We start from the raw sequence: 27,692 nt of genomic DNA on the forward strand, positions 1-27,692 counted from the left end.
CACTTTGGCCTCTGTTCTATACCTTCTTTTTGTCTTACACTTGATTTGAATTTATAGTTTGCCTCTTACTGATTATTTTTCAAATTCCTACTATTTTACTGCATGCATTTTCTTGTAAGCAACATCAAAGGCAACTTGAGTAAATTATATAAGCTGAATCTCAGTTTGCATATTCGGAAAATGGGGATCCTACCACTCACCTATTATGGATACTGTTAGGCGTTAAATGAGACATTTAGGAAGCTCAGAGCATAGTATCTGGCACTTCGCAGGAATGAATAAATGCTGGTCACTCTTCAACTTGAAGCAGTGTGGGATTCTATAAGAAGAAAGCTAAAGAATATTGAATACAGATCTAGATCCTAAATGACCTGAAATAAATTCACATGGTCAGATTGTTGGCATATTAGATTTAAAAATTCTACATTCACCTGACAACACCATTACTTATGTGGACTTCTTTTAAACATTTATTAAAAAAGCAAAATGTATGTTCATCTCATATATAACAGTTAAAAATGGTAAAGCAATACAAACAACTTGTGTACTAGCAGCATCCAATTGTTAGAATTTCCCCACCCCACTCCTCAGTCTATTTCTGGCAAGCTAAGTCATTTCTGAGCTTGCTGCTATCTACCTTTCTCATTGTAGTGCAGATAAAATCAAATTTTATAAAATTAACAATTTAAGGTTAAATAAGCTTAAATAAGGGTGTTAAATACAAGACACTTCATCAAAGCTTCTGTACAAAGATAAACAAATTTGGCATTGTACAAGTGATTTTGCTGGCTCACAGCATATGGGAGTTCTAGTAATTAAGCAGATTTACTCTTTTTTTTTATCAGCAGAGATTAACTATACAAAAGTGAACTAAGAGTTGAAGTGACTACTCAGTGAGCCATTTACAAGGCATAAGTATCTTTTTTTAAAAATCAGAACACTGTTAATATTCAGGCACCAGGCACCATTTGTTCCTGCAAATAAATAAGTCTCTAAAGTAACTGCATTCAAACTAGAGTTAAACATATCAGTGCTTTTATTTCCCCCCCAACTCTGCTTTTCCAACTATTTATTATGCCTCCCTTCTTATTGCTATGATAATGTAGCTGTGGAAATAAAACTACTGTACATACAAAAAAATAGAGCACCTTTAACATTAAAGTATATGTCTGATTATTTGTTTTTAGGCTTATTTTACAATGCTAAAGCCCAAACTATGGTAAATTGCTTTAACATCTCTACCAGGTCACCTGATATATAGGAAATAAAACCGAACTACCTTCCCTCTTGAGGTAAGCCCAAGCCAGAGCACCATTTTAGTAAAATCTAAAAGAAAAAGGTCTGAACTGACACTGGGGTTTTACATTCGTCTTGACACCAGGAGTTACATTCATCTTCACGCCACTCTCGCCCTCTGCTACCACAAGACGGCTCCCAAGAAAGAATCGAGGCTCCTCTCTTTTGCTGCGATGAATGGTGCTGGCCGGGCAGAGCAGAATAGCAAAAACATCTATGGTTGATTGAAAGCACAGTTAAAAAACACATTTTTGCGACTTCACAGGGACAGCAGGCATTCCCACGGTGGTCCCTTGACGGTGAATGGACTGGTTACGATTTCTTGTCTATGGTATTGAAAAACCATTCTGTGAATTTTCGCAATTGAGCTGTCGCTGTTTGGGATTCCTCCTGCAGTCTCATGTTGTCTTGTCTCAAATGCTGAACTTCAGCTTGGAGAACAGCCTTGTCCTGTTTTTCCTGGTAGGAGTAGGAAAAAATTAAACCATGGATATAAAAGATACATTCAGTCCTCCTAAGCTTGCATTTCTTCTAAGCTGGGGGTCAAGAATCCCTTATTCTCATATTTTACATATTTATTTATTCCTTAGGGGTTTAATTAATTGGGGTGACTTGCTTGCTCCCTGTGTCAATAAAAGAGATCGGAGTGAACAACTCAACATATTCTTGCCTTCCACTCCATCAGCTATTATAAATGAAAGTTATTAAACACACAGTTTGTATTATCCCTTATCCAAAAAAAAGTGAACTACAATAAAAGGTTAAAAGTAATACCCTTTAGGCTTCTGGCTGACCAACATGATGGCATAAGATACTCCAAAGTGCCATTCCCCTGGAGAATCTTTGAACTGCTAGCAAAAACTAGCTGAGCCATCTTCCTCAAAACTCTGGACAACATTTAAAGGACTGGAGAGACTGGGCAAGGGCCAAATAAAGAAAACACAGCTTCAAAAACAGTAGGAGAAACCCAAGGCACCCTTGCTGTCCCCTTCTATAGTGCAGTGTGGAGCCAGCCTGTGCTCCCACTGTGAGTCCCTGGTCCTGTTCCAGGGGGAGCGGAATAATCCCTAGGTGAGCACTGGGGTGCCTGTATGTCTGTGCCTATTTATCAGGTGGCTGTCTAAAATGCTAAACCAGTAAACATGTCTCTGACCCTCCCTCTCAGAACCCGTCCTGTCCTTCAGCCTGAAGCATCTTGCCACAGCTAAAGCAGTGCAAGAATCACTCAAGTAAAAGTGGCCTGGGGTGAAGGAAGTCTATTTCACAGAGAGTAGAGGGGAAACTGGAGTTTCTGTAAATAGGGTAATTTCTATGGCCACAAGCAAGCAGAAGCCCAGGACAAGAGAGAGGCTCAGAAAAGGAGAGTCTCTTCTTTCACTTTTGCCTCAGGCTGATGATCTTGATAGCAGGGTTAACCTCTGAAGCATGCAGAGTACATTTGTAAAGACTGTGAAAGGTGTTTTTTTGGTGTAGTTTCTTTACTTTTATTAGTTCCTCACACTCAAGAAAATCTCTGTGATATTACTAACTGGATACAGCCTTAGAGAACAAAGCTCAGAGACTAAATTCCAGAGTTAACACTTAAATATACAGAAGACCAGACTTTGAACATACCAGATAAAGATTTTTTTTAAAAAAATGATCCTCAGTATGCTTAAGGAGATAAAGGAAAACATGGAGAAAGAACTAAGGCATATCAGGAAAATAATGCATGAACAATATGAGAACCTCAATAAAGAGCAGAAATTTTAAAAAGGAAGCACACAGAAATAATGCAGTGGAAGACCACAAGTGAAACAAAAAATTCTTGAGAAGGTTACAACAGCAGATTAGAACTGGCAGAAGAAAGAATACATGAACTTGAAGACAAAGCAGTCGAAATGATTCAAGATGAGAAGCAGAAAACAAGAAAGAAAAAAGTCAACAGAGACTAAGCAACCTGTGGCATACAATCAAACATACCAATAAACACACTATAGGAATCCAAGAAAGAAAAGAAATAGAAAAAAAGGAAGAAGGAATATTCGAAGAATAAATGGCAGAAAACTTCCCAAATTTAACAAAATACATGAATATACACATTCAAAAAGCCCAACAAATTCCAAACAGGATAAACTAGAAGAGAACCACTCCCAAACAAGCAAGAGCCAAACTGTCAAAAGCTAAGGACTAGGAGATATTTCTGCAAGCTGCAAGGGAAAAACCAACATGTTATGGACAAGGGAATCCCACTCAGACTAAGTTTGGATTTCTCAACAGACAGCATTGAGGCAAAAAGGCAATGAGAAGAAATATTTAAAGTGTTAATAGAAAACATATGCCAACCAAGAATTTAATCTTTGGCAAGATCAACTTCCAAAAATGAGCAGGAGATTAAGATATTCCCAGATAAATAAGAGCTGAGGGAATTTGTCACCATTAAACCAGCCCTACAAGCAAAGTTAAAGGAAGTTCTTCTGCCTGAAAGGAAAGGACACTGAACAGTAGATCTAAGTGGCCTAAAGAAAGATCTCTAGGAAAGGTAACTATATGGGTAATTATAATTTCCAGAACTACTGTACTTATTTTTTGTTATGTAACTCCACTTTTTACTTCCTTCAGGTTCTAAAATGCAAATGCAAGAAAGTTATAATAAATCTATGGCTTGGACATACAATATAAAAATATACAATTTGTAATAAGTACAACAAAAAAAAGGTGGGATGGAGGGGCATAAGAACACTGTATATTATGCCATTAAAGTGAAGTTTGTATCAAATCAAATGTGCTTGTTATAGATTAGGTTTGTTAAATTTAAGCTCCATGGTAACCAAAAATAAAATATCCAAAAGTATATCCAGAAGAAAATGAAATGGGACACAAAATGGCACTGGATAAAAAATCAAACAAATAAGAAAGTAAATGTGCTGGTTTGAAAGGATGTATGTCCCCTAGAAAAGCCATGTTTTAATCTAAATCCCATTTCATAAAGGCAGAATAATCCCTATTCAATACTGTATGCTTGAAACTGTAATCAGATCATCTCCCTGGAGATGTGATTTAATCAAGAGTGACTGTCAAGCTGGATTAGCTGATGACATGTCTCCATCCATTTGGGTGGGTCTTGAGTTTCTGGAGTCCTATAAAAGAGGAAACATTTTGGAGGTAGAAGGAGATTCGGAGAGAGCAGAGAATGTTGCAGCACCACAAAGCAGGGAGTCCACAAGCCAGCAACTTTTGAAGATGAAGAAGGAAAACGCCTCCCAGGGAGCTTCATGAAACCAGAAGCCAGGAAAGAAAGCTAGCAGATGATGCCATGTTCGCCATGTGCCCTTCCAGTTGAGAGAGAAGTCCTGACTGTGTTCACCATGTGCCTTCTCACTTGAGAGAGAAACCTTGGACTTCATTGGCCTACTTGAACCAAGATATCTTTCCCTGGATGCCCTAGTTTGGACATTTCTATAGACTTGTTTTAATTGGGACAATTTCTTGGCCTTAGAACTGTAAACTAGCAACTTATTAAATTTCCCTTTTAAAAGCCATTCCATTTCTGGCATATTGCATTCCAGCAGCTAGCAAACTAGAACAGTAAGCATTAACAGAAGAATTAAGGGACAAAAAGTAAGACATACAAAGACCAAACAGCAAAATGGCAAAAGGAATTCCTGCATTATCAGTAGTTTCTTTAAGTGTAAATGGATTAAACTCTACAATCAAAAGACAGAGACTGGTAGAAAGGCTAAAAAAAAAAAAAAGAAAAAAGCATGACTCAACTATAGATATTTACAAGACACCAAATTTCAGTTAAAAGATTCAAGTAGGTTGAAAGTAAAAGGATGGAAAAAGTATACCATGAAAAACTGCAACCTAAAGAGAGCTGGGGTAGATATACTAAAATTAGGATAATCAACATTAAGTCAAACTGTTATGAAGGACAAAGAAGGTTACTATATTCTGATAGAAGACTCAGTTCAACAAGAAGACCTAATGATTATAAATACATGTATACCTAACAGTAGATCCCCAAAATATATGAAGCAAATACTGACAGATTTGAAGGAAGAAACAGACAATTCTACTTTAATTATAGGATATGCCACTACACCATTTTCAGTAATGGATAGAACATCTAGACAGAAGATCAGTAAAGAAAAAAGAAGACTTGAATGATGCTATACACAAGACCTAATGGATTAGAACACTTCACCTAACAGAAACGGAATACACAATTTTCTCTAGTGTTCATGGGTCATTCTCCAGGACAGACCAAATCTTTGGTCATAAAGCCAGTCTCAATAAATGCAAAAATACTGATATCATACCATGTATCTTGTTCACAATGGAATAAAGTTAGAAATCAATAACAGAGGGAGAACTGGAAAACTCACAATATATGGAAATTAAGAAACCTACTTTTAAAACAACTGATGGATCAAGGCAGAGATTACAAGGAAATTAGGACATATGAGGTAAAAGAGGCCTCAAATCAGAGACCTGAGTTTACAACTGGAGCTACTAGAAAATGAATCACAACCTAAATCCAAAGTGAGCAGAAAGAGGAAATAGCAAAGATTAGAACAGAGAATTAAAAAACTGAGAGAGCCACCAGAATCAACAGAGCCCATGCAACCAGAGACCTTTGGAGCAAAAGGAAAATGCCCCCAGGGAAGCCTTATGAAATAGAGGACAGAAGGCTAGCAAATGTTGCCATGTACTCTCCCAGCTGAGAGAGAAACCTTGAACATGATCAGCCTTCTTGATCCAAGGTATCTTTTTCTGGATGCCTTAATTTGGACATTTTTATAGCCATGTCTTAATTTGGACATTTTCACAGTCTTTGAACTGTAAACTTGCAACCTCATAAATTCCCCCTCTTAAAAGCCAAAACAACAACAGAATCAACAAAACCAAAAGTTGTTTCTTTGAAACAATCAATAAAATCACAAACCCTTAGCTAGGAAGACAAAAAAAAAAAGAGGATACAAATAACTAGAATCAGAAATGAAAGGGGAGACATTACTAATGACCCCACTAAAATAAACAGGCTTACAGGAGGATACAATGAACAACTCCACAGCAACAAATTAGACAGCCTAGATGGAATGGACAAATGCTAGAAATTACTAACACTGATGTAAAAAAACAAGCAAACAACAACAAAAAAATGAGACAATCTTAACAGACCAATAACAAGTAAAGAGATAGAAGAATCTACTCAAACTCTTCCAAAAATTGAAGAGGACAAGGGAACACTTTTCAGCTCATTCTATGAGGCCAGATAAATCTACCACAAGAAAAGAAAATTACAGACCTTTTATGAATATAATCCTCAAATTCCTCAACAAAATACTGGCAAACCAAATCCAACAGCTCATTAAAATAATTATACACCATGATCAAGTGGGATTCAGTTCATGTATGCAATGGTAGTTTAACGGAAGAAAATCAATCAATGTACTACATAACATTAATAGAACAAAGGAAAAAAAAACCACATACTCATCTCAATTGATGCAGAAAAGCAGTATGACAAAATATAGAACTCCTTCTTGATGAAAACACGTAGAAAATTAGGAACAGAAGAAGAAACTTCAATATGATAAAGGGCATATATGAAAAAGCCACAGCCACAATTATACTCCATGGTGAAAAAAAGACTAAAAGCATTCCCTCTAAGATCAGGAATAAGACAAGGATGCCACAGCCACCACTGTTATTCAGTACTGTATGGGAAGCTCTAGCCAGAGCAATTAACCAAGAATGAAAAATAAAGGGTATCCAAATTGGAAAAGAGAAAGTAAAACTGTCACTGTTAGCCGATGTCATGATCCTACATACAGAAAATCCTTAAAAATCCACAAGGAAGCTAATAAAGTTAACAAAAGAATTCAGCAACATGGCAGGGAAGAAAATCAACATGAAAAATCAGGACTGTTTCTATACACTACTAATTATTTTTTTGAATGAATGGTAGCTCCCAAATAAAACAAGCCATCAAATAGGCACTCTCTCCATTTCTAACCATGACACTTATAAACTTATCTGGTTCTGCACCTATCTTTCTCACCTCCCCTTGGTTTATAGTGCAAGCAGCACCCCTCCACTTGTCCTCTAGACCCCATCCTCTCCTGCCTTCTCAAGCCCCCCACTCTACTGTTCATTCCCTCGTTCTCTTGCCATGTTCGACTTCTTCCTTACAACATCCTTCTGTCTCTCCTTCCTCCAAGATTACTCCCCAATCTAGTTTCCACATCTAAAGAGGATCTCCTATTTAAATTTATTCCATGATTTCGTCTTATTTTTAATCTCTTACAAGACTCTCAGTAGTACTATGAACCTTGTTTCCCTGTCCAGCTTCATCTCTGGCTGCTCCCATCCTTATACCTCAGCTATGCTGAGTTACTTACTATTCCCTGGCCAAACACTGAAAAGGGGGCGTGGTCTGCCTGGAATGTATTCATCTGGCTAATTTTTACTGATCTGCAGCTGGCTCTGAGTATTCTCCTAGCATAATGCTTTTCATATGGACAAATTTTCATCTGTCACCCCACTGGACTTCAGGCAGTTTGAGGCAGGGACTGATTTCCTGATGTATCTCCAGGAAGTATTTAATATTTTTTGAAGACTGGACCCATACAGGTTGATGTGTAGAGTAGGAGGTTCCAAGGGTCTTGAAGCTGACAGTAGCTTCAAGTTCACTCCTCTCATTTTAGCACATAAATAGTTGGTGCAATTGATAGCCCACTGAACTGAAAATGCTAGCCTGCTGCGTTTGCACCTCACACTGAGGAGTGTCCATACAGAGAGGATATTCTCATCCACATCCCTATCTACTGTGATACTTCTGTCCCCTAAAATGAAACATGTTAGTCATGAACCACAAAACTGAATTGGATCTATTCGTAACAGTCAAAAGGAGGTGATTGGATAAGAAAAATTGTTCTGATTATGGACTTCCAATGGCTTGCTTTACCTTCCGCAGGTCGGTCTGTAGTTGTCGAAGAATTAATTCCAGCTGATTGACTTTGCCAGTCAGTGTCGATGGAGAACGCTCCCTAGCAAATAAGGATAGGGTTAAAAAGACTCAATGGAGCTGAAGTTAAGATACTTCGTTCAGTTTTTTATTGTTAACATTTTCACTCATAGCCATTTCATGTATTTTTCACCTGGTAAGGAAATAAATAACATTATACATAATAAGACTATTGGGAAAGTGAACACATTGCTGCTTTGGTGGAAAATCCCTCTCAGGTCTCCAGTGATTTAAAAAGGGATTCAGAACCTTACAGACATATAGGTTGGCAAGAAAAGAAGAGAGAGATTACTTAAATGAATTTAGCCAACCAAGACAAGGTAGACATCAATAAGATCCTGGGAACAAAATACACAGGTTCAGTTTTCCCCATCTGCCACTCCCTGTCATGAAAATACCATGAAGTTATCACCAAGGTGAACATGCAAGTTAATAGTAACTCAAGTTGATATAAAGGCTGGAATTAGGAATGGATGACACAGGGGAAAAAAAAGTATGGGGGATCAACATGACATGAATTTAGGGGAAAAAGATGATTCATTCTTAAAAAACTTCAATAGAGAGCATGAGCTAGGGTCAAGGACTTGGGGTCATGGAGGAAAACGTGCCCTTTGCTAGACTGGCAGGCGTGGGGTAGAGGCAGATGGCGACTTGGCAGGTGGAAGGCTGAGATCAGCAAGGTGTAGCTGCCTGGTGCTATCAGTGTAATTAGGTGGCAGACGCTGATTCCCAAGGACTCCAGCCCTCCCTCTCTGTCCGGGAAGCTCTGCCTTCCTAGACCAGGCACTTTCAGCACCTTCTCAACCTTGGACATGGGGTACATGTCTTGGCAGGAAGGCCAGCTCATGAAGTGGGGCAGTTAAGCGGCCAAGCACCATCCAACCCGGCAGGGCAGGAAGTTGAGTCAGTTCCACTCAGCATCTTCCCTGGATTTTTAAGGACTGGCAAATGCACAGGTGGAAAATGGTCTCTGAGGGTGGCCTGGGGTAAACTGAATCCCTATTAATCCCTGGGGCTTGGGAAAGGGGAGGGAGGGGGTTCCCCAGAGGTATGCATACCCAGTTGTGTCCATGAAATCCTTTCCATTGCCTGGATCTACGCACAGTGGTAGCTCCTGGGCTGCTGCCAAGTCTTGGACATGTTGCATATCTGTCAAGGTGCAGAAGGAAGCTACTCTCTGGTCTGGGAAGGGCAGAAAAACACACGTAAAGAAGCTTCAGTAACAGTCACGAGGAAATGCTTCTTAGTGGAAATGAATTTAGTAGGTAAATACTCTTTTATCCCCCTCCAAATCACTTAATGCCCTGTTTCAAACAAAATAAAGAAAGAAAAAAAAACCAGGCAAGCTGCTGACAATCAGAAAGCATTAAAATTGGCTGTCCTTGGGCTGTATGACATCCACACATCACAGCCATGGGGACAATTAGCAGATACTGGATTTGCTAGAGCCAATTTGCTTTCTTCTTTTCACATCCAAAGAACGCTAAAGCTGCCAATTGTGCATGAAAAAGAACTGGATGATGACTTGATCAATTAATAGTAACCAGGAAATGGACCTCTCCCCAAGCTCTTCCCAATCCTGGAAAACTATTGAGAGAGAATAGCCAGGACACATCTCACCCTTTGCATTCCCAACCCTCAGAGCTTGAATAGCCATGCAGGCGTGCAGACATGGGAAACAAAAAGAAAAGTTTACAAAGTATCAAGAGCCAACGGTCAGCTCCAGACAATCACCTAGATAGGACGTGTGGTGACAGAGCAGCCCAAGTTCTTCATCTGAATCAACACCTGAAATAAGATTTAGAATTTTCCCATGAACAGCAATGTCTTTCTGCACCTGAGAATCTCTGGAGCCCACACAAGGCTCAAATACTGATTTCATTTAAATATTGCAAATCCGGGTGTGCGTGTTCTAAACCAGGAGAAGTCCTCAAGAGTCAATTTTCTGTAAAGCTGAACAACGTGGTTAGATTATACATAGCATTTGTAACTGTCCTGCTGGAGACATGACTTTTGTGCATGACAAACATATATGGCATGCCACACAGACAAATCCAGTCATAAACGGATGCCACAATTTGGAGTTTATTTAAATGGCTCATTCTAAGACGTCTCACTCAAGAACGTAAAGATAGCAGGGGTAAGAGAGATTAACTTAACACTCTCACTAGAAACCCTTAAAGGAAGGTCTGAGGGGCACAGTATCTACAGCAGTAGCAATAATCAGAATTGAGTGCAGTGCCTTAACTTAGCAGATTATTGGTGTCTTCTGTTCTTGGCACCAATAATTTCATAGTCAATGTGTTGAAAGCTAAAGAGGAAAGGGTATATAATTTTCTTCAGAATAGACTTCAGATTGACCCAGCTCTGAGGACTAAACAGTGACACAAGAACACTGGTCCAGAAATGCAAATAGCATGGCAAAAAAAGGTCTTTATTTTTTGTTTTTTCAAACAATGTGCAAGTAAGACTCAGGAACATATCTAATCATCCACTGTGCCATTGTCTAATGCTTCTCTCCTTGGTTTCTGAGCATACATATGCACTTAGTTAGAATCTGAGGGGTACAGCACAGCAGGTACATCGGTACTGCTGTGGTCTTTTTGTATGATTTGATTAATGGCGGAGAAAATATATTTGGGTCTGTGCTGATGGTGCTCTATTCTTAATTTATCCCATTCCTTTTCCCTCTGGCTGCTGGATGAGGCTCCTAATGAGGCTCCCTGCTTGTTTGGTTTATGGAGGGTCATGCACCTTAAGTTAATTTTAAAACGGATGGCAATGTTGAAGGCTGCCAGGAGCATGTGGAGGGAATAGGGCTGAAAAGCCATAGGCACAGTGCAGGAAACACATTAGGCAGCCCAGTAAACTGGGGACCGATGGAAAGTTCTCTGAGAGAACACTGTGCTACTGATGGCACAGGGAGTTCCCAAGCCACTTATCTCTCTTTCCTCCATCAGGATTTCTAAACATCTGTAATAGGAATGCAGATGTCCTTCAAATAATATCCCTGTAAAATTTTAAGAATGACCTTATCCATGCTTCCAGTCTTCTTAAAGATGGTAGACAGTCTTTAACAACACATTCCTGAGAGATGGGGTTTTGGATAGTAGTGATTTGGGTATTGGATAGGAGTGACTTAGTATATTGTGAAATATTCTGCAATTTAAGTAACAGCGTAATTTTGGCATTGCCTAGACTCTATACATGAGCATGACTGATGGAGCACACTGCCTGGGCTGAGCGGCTCTCGGAGGTGGGTGGGAGGGGTCAGGGCTGTGATGGTGGCCAAAACCACCTCCATCCTGTGCGGCCCTGAAGAATGCAATATACCACACTTTTTTTTTTTTAATCCACAGTGAATTTAACTATTGACGAAGAAGAATGTCGAAGGAAAATGGATATAGAATTTGTCTATTTTTCTCTCCTTTAAAAAGAGTTCCACTGACGCATTCTCATTTTACGCAGCTTCGTGATAATTCAGTTATTTTTCCATCTTTCTTAATATATTTGCATCTGATGGTCAAATCTAAATTTCTAAATGAAAAATTAGAAATTTTAATTGATGAATTAGCCACAGACTTGACAAAAACAAAAAGTGCTGAGAGTAGCTGGTCAGACATTCCTTCGGGAGAAACAAAGTCAGGAAGCAAGAAGCCAAAACCAGAGTTTTACTAGCAAGGTAATTTCTCAAAGAAGATTTTACTTCGGATCTAAAAAAGCCTGGGAGGTTGAAATGCAAACAGAAGGCTAGTTAATTAAGTACAGACACTAAACTACCTTATAAAATAGATAATCTTAGTGAGTTTCCAGTGGAAGCTTTATTCCCTCATGGCTTATTTCTATGATGATAAATATTCACTAACCAAGTAATTCTTTACAGTGAACCAAATGGCACATAAAAAACCATTAAGAAAAGAGAAGCACACACTTTGAAGTGTGTAGAAGTATGAACTTCATGTAAACGGTCAATTCAGAAAAGACACAATCACCCTAATTTCACATTAATAGCCTGTGTCTTTTTCCTCTTGTTCTTTGTGTTTGCAAGCAAGCCTGGCTAAAAAAGGGATAATGAGGCATAGCTTAGACATTAAAAAAATCATGCCCTTAAATAATCTTTAAAAATCCTTATTTCAATGTCAGTTTCTGATTTATATAAAAGGGTTATAATACCTTTGGCACTAAACAAAGAATGAACAGCCAAAAGGCTATTCCATATCAATCTAGAGCTGAGCCAGCAAAACAGTTGTGTTAAATAACTCCCATTAACAAATTCAGGCTGCCTGGAGCACTGTTTGAGAACTGTAGGGTCAAATCTGGGTCCAGTGGGGAATTGGTGGGGCACCAGTACTTCATCAATTACTCATGTCTGCCGAGGGTGTGGAATAGAACAGACGTGCCACACGGAATGTACAAGGACAGATGAAACTATACCTGTTTCCACAAACAAAGCTGCTCTCATATATATTTGTTAGAACTACAAACTAAAGAAAAGCTGGGGCTTTGTAGCTACATAGAGGAAACTAATGTTCTGATTCTGACAACAGTGCTTAGCAGATTGCAGAAAGCAAGTGGCTGGCTGACCTAATTAACTACTAGGAAAGCAAAAATGAAAACAATGCTACATTGTACTTTCAACATAAAACACTTTGATTTAGGCCTTCCGCAGCCCAATGATGGATATAGAAAGAAAATGGTCTAGAACCTGTCCCAGAGTAATGAAAAAGAAAAACCCTGCAGTTCTTTATTTAAGATACAACTGTTGTTGGCTTAAATGATTTTTAATTTCTTCCTTTTGAAATAAGTTCATTTACTATATTATATTTGGCTTTGCATTTTTCAACTAGGTAGCAGTCATTCTACTTTTCATTCTATTTCTTTTTAAACTAATTGTGTTACCATTAGGGGTTATAAGGTATGACACATTTGTGAGCTATGTTTGTATACATACACACACCTACGCATGTACACACACACAAACTCACCTGGAGGTCAGAATGTTAATAGCTAATAACAACGTTATCAACTTTAAGCTGAAGCCTCAGAACTCAAAAAGTCATACAACAATCACATGTCACATCACAAAAATTTATGCTTACTATACTTTAAGAATCCAAGTGCAAAATGGGATGTGTTCTAATAAACTATAAATGTCTACTTTCTGGAGAAATTCACTTATGAGGAACACCTCATCCTCGTGGGCTAACTCTGCACGTGCCTTACATACAGATAGTCACACCTAAGCACGCACACCTCCACATGCTACAAGAGCTCTACGGAGAAGCGACTGCTACCATCAGTGGGAAAGAGCTGAAATCCAGAGAGAAGAAAGCTCTTCTAAATGTGGGGGCCTGCTTACGCCAGGCAAGACACTGAAATTAAGAGTGTTTGATCATCGGTCTGCAATTTTACTTTTAAGACTGTTTTCATTTAAAACCTCATCCATTTGGCAAATGCCCAAGAATTCACCAATTATCTATTTCCGATATTTTATAAATGAGAGCTACTTTAAATCCTACAGAGCTTTTAAAGAGACCCCACTTCCCCTCCTCTGCTTCACTAGGTTTTCCAGTTGGGCTTGTCCACTCTACCATTCTTGAGAGAGATGGAATCTATCATATACCCTGCTAGGTCCTCCTAAATCTTACATTATTCCCCATAACAAAGGATATGACGGACACTGCAACTGTGACAAAGTGATTCTTTTATTGTGCCACGTACATTTTATTTAGGAGTTCTATTATGTCACATCTTGCTCCAACCAAACAGAAGAACCTCACACAATGAAACAAAATCTGAGATGTAACTCAGCCAGTTTTTCAAGCTGCCATTCTTTCTGACCAGTGACTTGACTGTTACAATACTGGGGAAAGTCAGGATGGGTTCCACTGAGGCTTCGCACACCACTCTTTTTAATTTTTTTCATTGTAAAAGTTGTATCTTAACACAAACACCTTCAAGAATCAAGAATCAAGGCTACCGGAACACAGCTTTACAGTTTCAGGTACTTCCCTCCAGCCACTCCAATACACCATGAACTAAAAAGGGATATGTATATAATGTATAAGAATAACCTCCAGGACAACCTCTCAACTCTATTTGAAATCTTTCAGCCACTGAACTTTATTTTGTCTCATTTCTGTCTTCCCCCTTTTGGTCAAGAAGGGTTTCCCAATCTCTTGATGCCAGGCCCCAGCTCATCCTGGTCTTTCTGTCATACGTTTCCAGGGAGATTTATACCCCTGGGAGTCATGTCCCACATAGGAGGGAGGGCAGTGTTCACCTGCTGAGTTGGCTTAGAGAGAGAGGATACATTTGAGCAACAAAAGAGGTTCTCTGGGGGGGGGGGGGGGTGACTCTTAGGCCTAATTTTTTTTTTCATGGGCAGGCACTGGGGATCGAACTCAGGTCTCCAGCACGCCAGGTGAGAACTCTGCCACTCTGCCACCACTGCCTGCCCTTAGGCCTACGCTTAAGTAAGCTTAGTCTATCCTTTGCAGGAGTTCAAGTTTCATAAGGACGGACCCCAAGATCGAGGACTCATTGGCATACCACTCTTGATTTACTTTCTCCCTCTGTGTACCTATGAAGGCGCTCTCAAATTTTTTTTGGCATTATTTTATATATATTTTTTTTATTACTTTATATTTTGGTAGAGTTTGTTCTATACATTTGTTAGTGAATTTTTAATAATGCTACCTGATGTTTATCTTTTTGATAAATTTCTTAATTTCAAGAATTAGATTTCTAGTCAAAGCATGGCTGCCTTTTCCTGGTTCTAGCTACACACTAATATTGCTTGAAGAAAAAGAAGATGGATCACTTTATAATCTTTATAATGAGACCAGCTGTGAGTATTCTTCATAGTTTCCCAGAGCTGTTGTATCATTTTTCATATTCAATAGGTATGAGCTAATAGCTCATTATCGTTTAAAACTGCATGCATGGTTGAACATTTTTCAGATATTTATTGTGTGCATCTTTTGTGAACTGTGTCTTCAGATGCCTTGATCATTTGTTTACCATGGACTTGGTGGTTGGTTTTTATTTTTGTATTTTTAATGGTTATGTTCCTTTATGTACTTTAGATATATTTCTCCATATTTCCATATTCCCCTTTTTATTTTAATGTTTTCTTCCAGTTTTATAAAAGGTAAAAATGCTTACTTTTATCTGGCCATATTATATTTTCTTTTTGTTACTTCATAATTAAAGCATTACCTTGTTTCCAAAATAGTTAAAATCTTGCTTTCTTTTTCTGGAACTGACTTTTCAAATTTCTAAATCCAAATGGAGTACATGAATCCCTTTTCCATTTACCTCTCATATATAATCAGATTTCTATTTGGGTTCTTTCGTTTTCTTCCAAAGGATCCATTTCTATTTAAAAATTATTATTATTAATTATTATTTTTGATTTATAATAGGCTATTTGTAATTGGCTATTGCTCACCTATATTCCAAATGTATGTCATCAATTTTTTAATGAACCCTTTAGATATTTTATTGAAAGAGTGCAAACTCTACAATTAGGAAGGATTGTCATCTTTACTATATTTCAATCTTTCTATCCATTCCTCCTTTATTATGTTATGACTTTTCAGTTATTAAAGTATTCTTAGATTTCTCCCATTATAATTCTAATAATGACTTAATTCCCAAATAACTTCTGATTTGATTTTGCTGCGAGATCTAAGGTGTTCTTTGTTGCCTAACAGTGGAAGACTGTCAGCAAGGACGGCTGCCAACAATTCCTCCCATCGCTGTGTGCACGTGCCACCACGTCCCCACCCGCTGAGTCTGGGCTGAACCTGTGACTGGCTTTGGCTAAGAGCCTAGAGTAGAAACAATGTCCTGGGACTTCCAGGACCAGGCCTTCTGAGATCTTTTAGCTTCTGCTTTTGCTCTCCTGATTACTGAAGCTATCATGTGAGGAAGTACAATTACTACACCAGAGACAGGGGCCCGGCCAGATGTCAGCCACGCCATGTAAGACGCCAGACATATGAGTGAAGCCATCTTGACTGCCCCAGTCCCAGCTGAGCGCCAGATGAAGACAGCTCTACGAGTGGTCGCAGCTGCTACCGTAGGAAGCAGAGGAACCACCCAGCTGAGCCCAGCCAGCATGCAAAGTCATGAGAAATAATAAACAGCTACTGTTTTTGGCCATAAGTTTTGAGGTAGGTAGTTATACAGAAACAGATAACTGAAAATTAACAAGACTCTGAAACAATGCTTTAAAAATATTTTCCTTTCTTATTTAGCTACTTCATTTTATAATCCCTAATGATTTCTTTTTGGTCTTTCACATTTTCTAGATATAGAAGTATATCTATAAGCATTTTTCTTTGTTTGATATCCTTATTCCTTACTTTATTGCACTGCTTATTTAAATGGCAAGGATCTCCAGTGCAAGATTAAAGGACATGGTCTCAAAGATTACCTTTGTTTAAAGTTTCTCCACTGAAGGGATCTGCATATACACATTTCTCTATTCAGTATTATGTAACTACTTGGAACAAAGTAGATATGTTTTGGTAGGCTTCAGACCTATCACTGAAACCGTGTTTTATTAGATATAGATTCTATCAGACATATTTTTTAGAAAATTGATATAACTTTTAATTACATCTTCTACTATAACTTATAATTAAAGTTTTTCTTTTATTAAACCAGTTTAGCACTCCCAGATTAAACTTTCACCAAAATCAATGAATAATATTTTTAATTTACTACTAAATTTCACCTAAGTCTTTTCAAATCAATATTAAGATTGATGGTCTTATGATTTTCCTTTATGGTCTGTTATTAGAAAAAAATCCTATTATGCAAGAAGGGAGCTTCTGAGGAATAAAGGTATCATTTCTTCTTTGGGTCTTTATACAAGTAAATGCAAACTCACTAACTTCAAATATTTGGAAGTTGGGGATAATTTAATGCCTTCCAAACTTCAGCCTACAACTGTTGTTTCTTAGGCTTCTCTCACCATCTACTTTTCTTGTAAGAAAATAAGGCATATTTTACTTTTTTTTTTTTTTTTTCTTTTTTTCATGGGCAGGCACCAGGAATTGAACCCAGCTCTCTGGCATGGTAGGCAAGAACTCTGCCTGCTGAGCCACCATGGCCCACCTCATATTTCCTTATTTTAAAAATTTATTCCTATACATCTGCTTGATAATTCTTAACACTTCTTCGCCTCTCTTATGTATTGGTTGATATTAATCTCCTTGTAATTTCTTCATTTGTCCTTTTCATTTTTTTGATCAATTTTGCTACTGTTTTAGCAATATTCAAAGCCACTGATTATTGATTGTATTCATAATTCCCATTGAAATTTTATTTGCTGGTTTGTTTTAAAAATTCATTTGACTTGAGTTTTTCTTTCCTAGCTTTTTGTGGACTCTGTTTGAAGTACAGTTAAATTGGTTCATTTTCATGCCTTTTTTTCATTTTAATAAATGTTCTGAAGCCATACTGTTTTTTAAAAGAACTACTCTGGCTGCAGTTGAAAAATTTTAATAGGTAGCTATTTTTCATTACTTATTAATGTAGAATATCCCCCATTACATTCCTTAATTCTTTCCTGTCCAATTATTATTAGAGTAGATTTAAAATTTTCCAAATAGATTTTGTTGTGTTTTGCTTTTATTATTCCATTCTATTTTCACTGCCTTGTGGATTTCTGGTCACAAAACGTGGTAAGGGAATCATCCCTTTCTCTGGAGGAAATTTACTGAATACTTGTGTGCAGTACACCTGAAGAGCTTTCACCCACACTGACACACTCTACATTGTGTTTTATGGATTAATAGAGTTTAAACATATTTACGCAATCATGATTGGGGCAGATTAATTTGATGACTCCAGTCTATTCATGAATGGTATAATAAAGTCTAAATTCTTAACTCACGTGTCCAATGTCAATTTGACCTTTTACAAAAAGTTGACTATATCACATGTCAAAATATGCAGCCTAAGTGAGGTGGATCAATGAGGGAAAGACATGTCTGCTAGGGACGAATTACACTATTGGATTTTATAAGGGTCATGGTAGCTTAATTCAATAGGCAGGTGAATCCAATTTTATAAAGCCTATTTTCAAATGTGCTGACTATTTTTGTCAAAGTATGGGCACAGTATTATTCCAGTAAGGCATTTTAAAGTGTCTATCAGTTTTTAACAATTTAAACAAACACATTTTTTAAAAGCTATGCTTTCTTTATAATGTTTAGACTAGTTCAGAAATGGCTTTGCAAACTGGTACAAAATGATAGAGTCATAAGGAGGGCAAACGGGTTATCTATTGAAAGCATTTCTCTTTAAAGCATGAAGGATCCTGCTCATTCTCAGTCACCACGACATTAACTCAAATCAGAGAAAGGCAGAGCACTGGGGATATAACCCGAGGTGACACTGATATGAGAAAATCTGATTAGCCAAATGTCTGGAGTTTCAAATTCTGAACTGAATTTTCATAAGCTGGCCACTGTCTCAAGATGGTATGCTACCCTACAGAGTAGCACCAAAAATTACTGAACTTTTAAAACATAACAGTAACCCCATACTGTTTTTTTTTTTTTCTATAAATGTAAACTTTAGCAAGGTTAGATAACCAAAGTCCTTTTCCCAGGCAAATATAACAAGCAGTTTTTCCATTTAACTCAGGTGGAAATGCACTTGAGGTTACGGCTAGCTGGAATCTCTATATCATGCTTCTTTCTCCTTTGTCTCAGCATTTCAACTACAATGGATACTCTAACTTAAGCTCAGAAATACTCGCTCATGAACAGAATTATAGAACTGGAAGCTGAGGACTGGGGGGAGCCTTAGAAATTCTTTGGACAAAGTGCTTCATCATATAGATGGAAAAACTGGAACCCAAAGGTGTTAAACATGTCCGTAAGTGAGATTACTGTTGGGAATTCAGTAAGTTAATGTCTATAAAGTACCTAGGACAATGTTTAGCACAAAGTATATACTTCATAATAGTTAAGCAACTTGTCCAAAACCCCACAATCAAGTAATAGAGTTGAAATTTCAACCCAAATCCAAGAATAGATAATTCAGTAAATCAGTGTGCACCATTTTGCTTTCTCTATCTCTTACTCTCTCATCCAAGCTCCTTGAAAAGATCCATTTCAGAGCAGTGATTGTAATCTGACAGATGATCCAAAGGGAGTGGGTGAACCAAGCAAAAACACACAGAGTGTGGATATAGAAAGGACGCAATAAACGTTGCTTTAAATCTGAGCAATGAGCACAAAATGCAAATAGACCTGAAAGGTCAAAAACTATACTATGACAGTTTCAGGCAGTACTGTATGGTATGAATTTGATACCTACTTACTTCGTTTTACGGGTTCTTCTCATTTTGTTATTCGCTGTGTAACTAAGAATAAGATATATAAAACAAGCAGCTTTTCCTGGAGAAACTCATCCATAATAAGAAGAGAGACGTGTGAATCAAGCAGAAGTCAGTGTGGTAAGTGCTAATAGATATTTCTGCAACAGGGGAGCACAGAGGGTAAGAATATATGTTCTGACAATCTCCTAGAGGCAGTAAGATTTGGTCAAAGTAAGAGAACATAATGTGTAAATAACATGACAGGGAAGATGCCTGGACCACTTGGGACAGAGGTAAGGACAACATTTCTGGTCTTTGGTTAGAGCACCTCTAGTCCAGTGCTGGAAGCATGGGATTGGGGGGTGTGGGGGTGTGTGTAGGAAACAGCTAACTTCTGGTGAAGTCAGAATTGTGGCCTCATTGCAAAGCAGACAAGTGAATTGCCAAGTTTCCAGAAGATATAGGTACTTTGTAAAGCAGGGAACTAAGATCAGTCTCATTCATTCTATTAAGGGAGTAGCAAAGGATCATTCATTTTGCAGGAATTTCCTGTCAGAAGTTTCCTTTTCTACCTACCAGAGCTAAATTTTCTTGGTGTCTGTATTAGCTTGAGAGCAGCTTTCAACTCATTCCCCCAGGTGCTCAGAATTGGAGGAACTGATAACAATTTATTACAGCAAACTCACTGTCAAGGCCTCTGTAACAGGTTAAGCCTCTTAGCAGGTGAGGGGTAGTTAAAACAGCAAATCCCCATCTACAGCAGTCTGACTTCAAAGCATACCTGCCCTCCTGGAGAAATAATCTTATTTCATTTCCTGAGGTCTTGCCATCTTAGGTAATGGGGCGGAGCTATCAGAGACTGAGGAGGTGGGAGTGAGATGGGGGGGTGAGAGAGAGAGATGGCCTTTCTATGGACTGTGTTCCTCTCTTTACCCAGAATCCAGTGAATTCCGATGCCACCAGAATGCTATGACTGAGACGCTCTAAGAAAGGCTCTGAGATCCACTAGGAGACTCTCATAAAGAAAAATACAGAGACCCTATGAAAATGATCCTGTCTCCATCGTCAGGTCTAGCTGTTGGTTATCTCCAAAACAGAACCTCTAAAAATGATTGGGGATGGGGGTGGAGGGTGGTCACTGGTTTACACCTAGCCACATCTAAGATCCTGCGGATGCACATGACATAAGAATCTTGGTTTCTGTCTACTTTCATCTGCAAGCAAGGAAAAAGATGTTCCCTAAAAGGTGGCTTCCACCTTATAACACAACATCAAAAATCAAAGAAAACAGTGTGGCAGCTGGAAGGGCCCTCAGAGATCAGCTGGCACACCTATCCTCACTGCTTCACCTTTTTTGATGAGGAAACTGAGGCCATTACCTTTACTTTTCATATAAGAACACATCAGCCCAGAGAGGAAAAATGATTTAGCCCAGGTCAGGCAGAACTGGTGGCTGAACTACCCACATTCAGGTTTTGTGATCCCTTGCATAGTCCTGCTTTCACTAAACGACTGGTTCCTTTCAGGAAATAGCCTCAGTCACAGTCTGAGCCTTCCCCTGCCTTCTTCATCCTCAAAGATGGACAAGTCATCCAAACATTCACCCAGACAATTCTGGACAGATTCACCTAAGTTGCTGCCATGAGCACTAGAGGAAAACGCCGCTCAGGACAGCGAGCGACTCCCGTCGGGCCGCCCAGTCTTTACCTTCGAACGCCCGCGCGGCATCCACGAGGTGCGACCAGTCTAGCCCAGTGGCCGTGTCCGGGAGGGGCATCAGGCCGGGGTCCGCACATTTGGACTTATCCGATATGGACCCGTCGGAGAACCAGAACTCATCTAAACAAAGACAAAACCAGAGCGTCAGTCAGATCACCAAGGGGCCCAGAGAACTTGAAAAATAGCTCCTGCCCCAACTAAAATGAGGGACATTAAGCTGCAACAACCCAAAGTGCACACAGCTGGGAAAATGCAAAGGTCTGTAAAAAGCTGCAGACTACAGACTCACTTAGAAGGCAGTCAGCAAGTCAGGAACTGTGATGGAAGGGGATTAGAATCTAGCCTTTTTATAGTAATGCAATTTCACAGGAAGTTTTTTCCCAGGACAGACTTCTCTTGAATACATCCAAGTCTAACTGCACGATATACTCCTATCTTCCTCAGGGATGTTTCCCTTTTTTAAATTAGTGTTGCAGGCCTCTATTGGAAAAAAGGTTTGAAGCAATGTCTCAATGACTTGAAAAACTTACTGAAGGACACAGTTATCGAAACTGAACAACACAAATGTGAGAAGCTTCTAACCATATCAATATCAATATATTATATAAATGCAGTAAGACAAATTTTCTTTTCATTATTAGTGTATGAGAAATAGAGAGGACATTATTTTATATACTATGCCTAAATATGTGGGTGGATTACTTTTTGATGTAATTAAGTGGTGCTATACAGGGGTGCATGGGTGGTTCAGTGGCAGAATACTCACCTTCCATGTGGGAGACCTGGGTTTGATTCCCAGGTGATGCACCCCCCCCCCCCCCAAAATAAAATAAAATAAATGGTGCTATATCTGGTTCAGCCAGAGGGTTCTCATCTGCCCAGCCTTTAGTTTTTTTTTGTATGCTGTGTGGTGGGGGTCATATTTCATTCTTTTCCATGTGAATATCCCATTATCATTATCTTGATTTTTGAGTCAGACTAGGGTCTCCTGCATGGCAGGCAAGAATTCTACCATTGAACTACCCTACCCGTGCCAGCCTTTAATGTGTGATAGCTTTCCTTTGGCTACAGAATGGATCGTTTACATTTCTTTTTCTTTTGAAATGCTCATCACAGTATTTTAAATGTTCGCATCATTAACAAGTTGTTTATGTATTTGGGGTGAATTTTCAAAAGACTTCAACTGGACTTTCTTTTAACTTGCATTTTCTGAGCCTGCCCAAAATGTTGCATGCAGCTGCTTGTGAGCCCATGTGACTAATTAGATCAATCAAAATAATGACCACCTGGCTGTCTGAGCCTGCAGTTAAGTTAAATAAAGGACATAATTAACCAAATGCACCTGTAATTTTTGTACCCACATATTTTTGGGTAGCTGTGAAATGCTGGCATCTGGACTAAGATGGTGTTTGTAAATTTGGCCTTGAAAAAGACAGTCTTTCACTGTCTTGGCACCTTTCAAATGCAGCTCTTAGAAGATCTCTAATCGAAGCACCTAAACCAAGAAAATCATTCTGTTTTTTAACATTGCCACATTTAGATGTGCAGTTTACCTTCAACTCAAGCCACCAGCCTCCACTTTGAAAGGAGCATTAGTAACAAATATCTTCTCAGCATAATTTCTGCTCCCCTCTCTCTCCGTGTCCTAGTGGCTTATTCTAAGTGTGTGACCTGCTTTGTCCTTGCCAAGGGGTAAGCAAGGATCGAATTAAAGCAACACTGCTGCAGTGGGAGTCAGGAGAGAAGACATTTAGTATTTACACCCTTTTCATCTCTCCCCACTACCTCCTCTGGAAGTGTGGAAGGCCGGTGCTGACCACCTGAGTAGGTGTCAGTCTGTAACCAAAGGCATTTAAGATACAAACCTCAAACCAAAAGATATTATAAACCCCAGGGATCTTCAATCATCTGCAATCATTTCCTTCTTCTCTTAAACAAATACGCTGCTTTGCTTAAAGCAAGGTTTCTGCACTAAGTGTAAAGGAATTCTTTACCTAGGTAGCAACTGCTTTGCTATGCATTTCTTGCAACTGAGTTCTTCAGAAAATAGGGATCAGTGTCCCAGTTCTGTGAAGGTTGCAGAGGTCACACAGATCAATGTTCCTTTAACTGCTCCTCTCTCCCTGTGCCTCATGCCTCGCTGGAGAGAGAAATCTCAGGGACTGGAAAGTTATTCAAGTAAATGAATACTTCTAGAGAAAGTAAAGAAGTATACTCAGTTATGTTTTAATAAGAAATGTCAACTTGAGGATTTTCTATGGCTTTATAAAGAAATAATCCTTCCTTTGAGCTCCAGAAATTCTTAAAACTAAGCCTACCATACATTCTGTGCTGCCTGCTTTCTTCCCTAAGTCCCTTAAACATCATCCTCTTTACTGAGCCAGTTAAAGATAATATATATATATATATGAATAATAGAGAAGACAGAGGGGGAAATTCAATGAGAATAAAGGGGATACAGCCATGATCCTGACTGGCCAGTGCTGATTTAGAATGTGGGGTGCTAGGCTAATGTCCCACCTGCAGTTATGGGCTCAAAGCCATCTTACCCAAGTTCCCAAAGGAGCAGAGCAGCTTCTTGACATTCTTGGATTAAATAATTAAAGTTCTGACTATTCCTGGGCAACCCTGCAGTTCCATGATATGTGGCCATTTGTAACTTTGCCAAAGCTTAAATATGAATTTATGTTCTTGGGAAGCTGATGCCTGAGAGTAAGTGAGCAAGTGGATGGGCCCAGACACCCACACACCACCGCAGCTCAACCAGCTCTGCTGTCTTCTGTTCACATCTTGTGCAGACATAACATGCTAAAGTAGCATTTGTGACTTTGGGATCTGTGAAGTTCTCAGTTATATATTTCACAACCAAAGGCAAGTCCAGAGCACCACGCTAACCTACTCAGATTTTAATGAGAACCAGTGAGCAAAAGGAGAGAATATACTTTGTGATGGTTCCTCTTTACTGGAAAATATTAGATTATCTTCCTTAATTGCAAATGGCACTTTTGGTTATTTGATACAGCAGAAGTGGCAAGGAAGATTAGTAGATTAGAAACCTCCTTGACTTCAGAGTTTATGTGGTGCACTATTGACACAACCACGTATCTACAATATATTTATTAAGTGACTTATATTCCAAGTGATAGGGGCACAGCCCTGGGTGAAGACAGGTAAGGGCCCAGCCTTCACAAAGCTTACATTTGTGTGAGAGGGAAACATACAATAAACAAGAAAATATAAGGAGAGATAAGCATTTTGAAGAAAATTAGACAGGGCGATACAACCAAGGAGCTTGGTGTATGTTTAGGGAAGGTCTGCCTGAGCAGGTGGCATCTGAACTGAGACAGAAATGATGAGAAGAAGCCATCACGAAAGATCTCGACAAAGGGCACAGTTCTGGTATAAAAGCTCTGAAAAAACAGAGATTTAAATCTAAATTCATTGTCTTTCAGTAAGAAAGGCAATTCTAGTAATTCAATTAAGATCTACCCATATTTTGCCCTGAATAATCAAAAATGAAAATTCCTAAATTCTTTTCCATTGATAGGCAAATCATGTAACTGGAAAAAGTCACCATCCCGCCCCCCCCCCCCCCCCCCCCGAGATTCCAAAGCACCAAAGAGCCTTTACAAAACTCTCAACTGGACGTTCGGGCGTCACGACCACCTTTCTGTCCATCCATTTGATGAACACCCCTACTAGTGTCAAGATACTATATTAGAACTAGGGGTATAACCATAAATAAGACAGAGGTTATGCCCTCAAAGAGCCCAGCAAACAAACAGATAAATACTGCTGCTGATGGTTTGATAGGAATTTGGATAGAGTGCAAGCTGTGGAGACACAGATACGGCACTGAGCCATCCCTCATGCTTCATGAATGCCCCTGGCAGTTGTAGCTGTGTTTCCTGTGTAGATGGGGAAGACGGGCTCCATTTGCCTCAGATATCACATGCTGTTATTTCAAATCTACATCTCCCAAGCCTTATGCTCATTAGGAGACCACCCTACTCTTTTGTCCAAGTAGGAAAGAAGCTGCTTCAGATAGCTGAACTAGCCGGCTTCCTAGGCAGCGTGGGAAAGCAGGCAGTGCAAACTGAGCAGAAGCACTCACAGGCTCCCCATAGCCAGCCCAGTGACCTCCTGAGATATCACCAAGCTCCTCATTTGCCTTTCAGACTAGAAACCTAAGCTTACGTTGCACATACTCGCTCTTATGTCCCAGAAGGGGAAGAACACTAATTCTAAATCCATAAAACTATCTGGGAGTTCTGCGAATAGGCTAAATGAGAGGCTGGGAAGAGTGAACACTATTTAATGAAAAGTATCTCTATTGCACAGCAGGGAGATGCTCCAAGCACCTCTGTCCCTGCTCATAATTCTTAATTACCTCGCCACACGTGGCCCTAACTCGGACATCTATTATGAGACTCATGGATTCCGAAAGATGGTTAGTGTCAAGGCACGCTGCCCAGGCCCCCTGCTCTCTGACTTAAACACTGATCTGTGGCTTCCTGTTTGTTTACCCAAGACCCTGAAATCACAATAACCATCTTTATTGAGTCTGACTTTATTGTTGTTATTATAAACGCTGAAGTACCTTCCTGACAGCATTTTCTGGTGGCCAGGTATCTGAGGTTTCACAATTACTCTCCAGAAACCAATGGATATTTATTACAGGGGAGATTGGACACACTAGAGAAGGGAGAAAGACGTACCATTTTGAATCAGACCAGTCCTCCACTCAGCCAAAATCCTGCCCCCAAAGGCATTTTAGGGGAGGCCACGAATGCCTCTGCAATGCTAACCTTAACTGCTCTTCTTTTAATAATCCTTATCAACTATGATACAACCTGAGCCAGGTCTATACCTTTGGGCTGTAGCATTTCATGCGAGTACTAAATTATAAGTAAAATAGCTATTTATGTATTCTAAAACTTTCTTTTGACTTAAAGGGGCATCTTTTGTGAGGTGTCCTGTTCAGAACCATAGGATTTGGGAACACACATCAACTAATACTCTCTGTGTTCATTTTTTTTTTTTTTAAACAAAAGTCTCTAGTCTACCCTCAGAGGAAGATCTGCTACCATTCCTTGGAGAATTTTTGACCCTTTTTCTATAAAAAACCAGGAATTCTCTTTAAGCATGCTGTGAACCAGCCAATGCTTGGGACTATGCTGACTATACTGAGTGCCTAATTTGTCAAGGAAGAAAAGGATACCACGAATGCTTTTCAATAACACCGGCAATCTGGTCTATAAACTACATGTTCAAATGTCTACCCCATATTCATTTTTTTCCTAGCTGAGCCATTAAAGAAATTTTGTTCAGAAATCCACCAATGATAACAGACATTGCCCCACATGCAAACTAGAAACAGTATTTCAGAATTATTCTCAATTTCTCAGGTCATATTTTTATACCTCCAAGTTGAAGTTATAATGATGCAGCATATTTCAGTGACTTCACAGGGAATATATATGAATCATTATATGAATCACATCCAAAACTTGCTTAAGTGTCTGTCTCACATAGTCAGACTGACATCTTGGTCTCAGGAGTAGAAATATGCTGAGACAGGTTCAAATCTCTAACATTTACAAGCTAAAATATCTGAAGGAGAAGCCTGTGACTGAAATAATTATATATAGAAAAGGTGCAGAGATTAGATCTTTCAATATTCACTGTTAAGCAATAGATATGCTGACCCTTTCCCTCCCCTTATCTTTATCCCCTTCCTTATGAACAAGATCTGAATAAGTCTCTACTGGTGAAAGATTCTCTCTTATAAGATCAGATGCTTCCTAAAATGCTCTAGTTTTACATTTTAAAAGAAGAATATGTTTTTTTTTTCCTTTTTTTGGCCTAGCTCTACCTTCATAGCTAATTTAACCATCCCATGAAATTCTGACAGAATTACCTCTGCTCCAAGCTTTCACATGGAGCTATATCTCCCTGGGACACTAAGTTAGGCAACTAGGGAACTTCAAACATTCCTCATTTCTCACTAAAGACATCTGCTAGGCATTAGCATTCACATCCCAGCTTTCTGGGTTGTTCCAGCTTCAGACTATCAAACTATTGTCAAAGAATCGTATCTTTTTACAGAGTGGGTCTTTGGAATGACCAGAAACCATAGTGTTAAGAATTATTAAAACTTGTTTTGAACAGATACATAAGTACTAATCACAAGTGTAGCTGTCGTGGGCCCCCAGAACTAGAGTCCTCTAAATGAAAACTAGATCCTTGAAGCTTAAACTCTCCTGGGAACGAGGTGGTGGAGATAAAAAGGAAGTTTTGGGAGAACAGACATCAACACAA

The 27,692-nt window shown here is 39.0% G+C and overlaps 1 protein-coding gene across 3 annotated transcripts in view; it reads right to left on the reverse strand.

Moving 5' to 3' along the window:
- Window positions 1-457: 457 nt before the first annotated feature.
- Window positions 458-27,692, reverse strand: part of SIPA1L2 (signal induced proliferation associated 1 like 2) — a 245,756-nt gene continuing 218,521 nt past the window's right edge. For 2 of the 3 annotated variants that reach the window (XM_077168347.1, XM_077168346.1), the window contains exons 19-22: window positions 21,360-21,491; window positions 9,367-9,490; window positions 8,249-8,330; window positions 458-1,755 (exon numbers count right to left, since the gene is read on the reverse strand). In XM_077168347.1, coding sequence (XP_077024462.1) covers window positions 1,609-1,755; window positions 8,249-8,330; window positions 9,367-9,490; window positions 21,360-21,491 — 485 coding nt within the window. In that variant the 3' untranslated portion in view covers window positions 458-1,608. Of the gene's footprint in view, window positions 1,756-8,248; window positions 8,331-9,366; window positions 9,491-10,042; window positions 10,097-21,359; window positions 21,492-27,692 lie in introns of all 3 variants that reach the window. The other variant, XM_077168345.1, reaches the window with a different exon arrangement.

This window comes from Tamandua tetradactyla, chromosome 7, assembly GCF_023851605.1.
Source record: "Tamandua tetradactyla isolate mTamTet1 chromosome 7, mTamTet1.pri, whole genome shotgun sequence".
Classification (NCBI taxonomy): domain Eukaryota; kingdom Metazoa; phylum Chordata; class Mammalia; order Pilosa; family Myrmecophagidae; genus Tamandua; species Tamandua tetradactyla.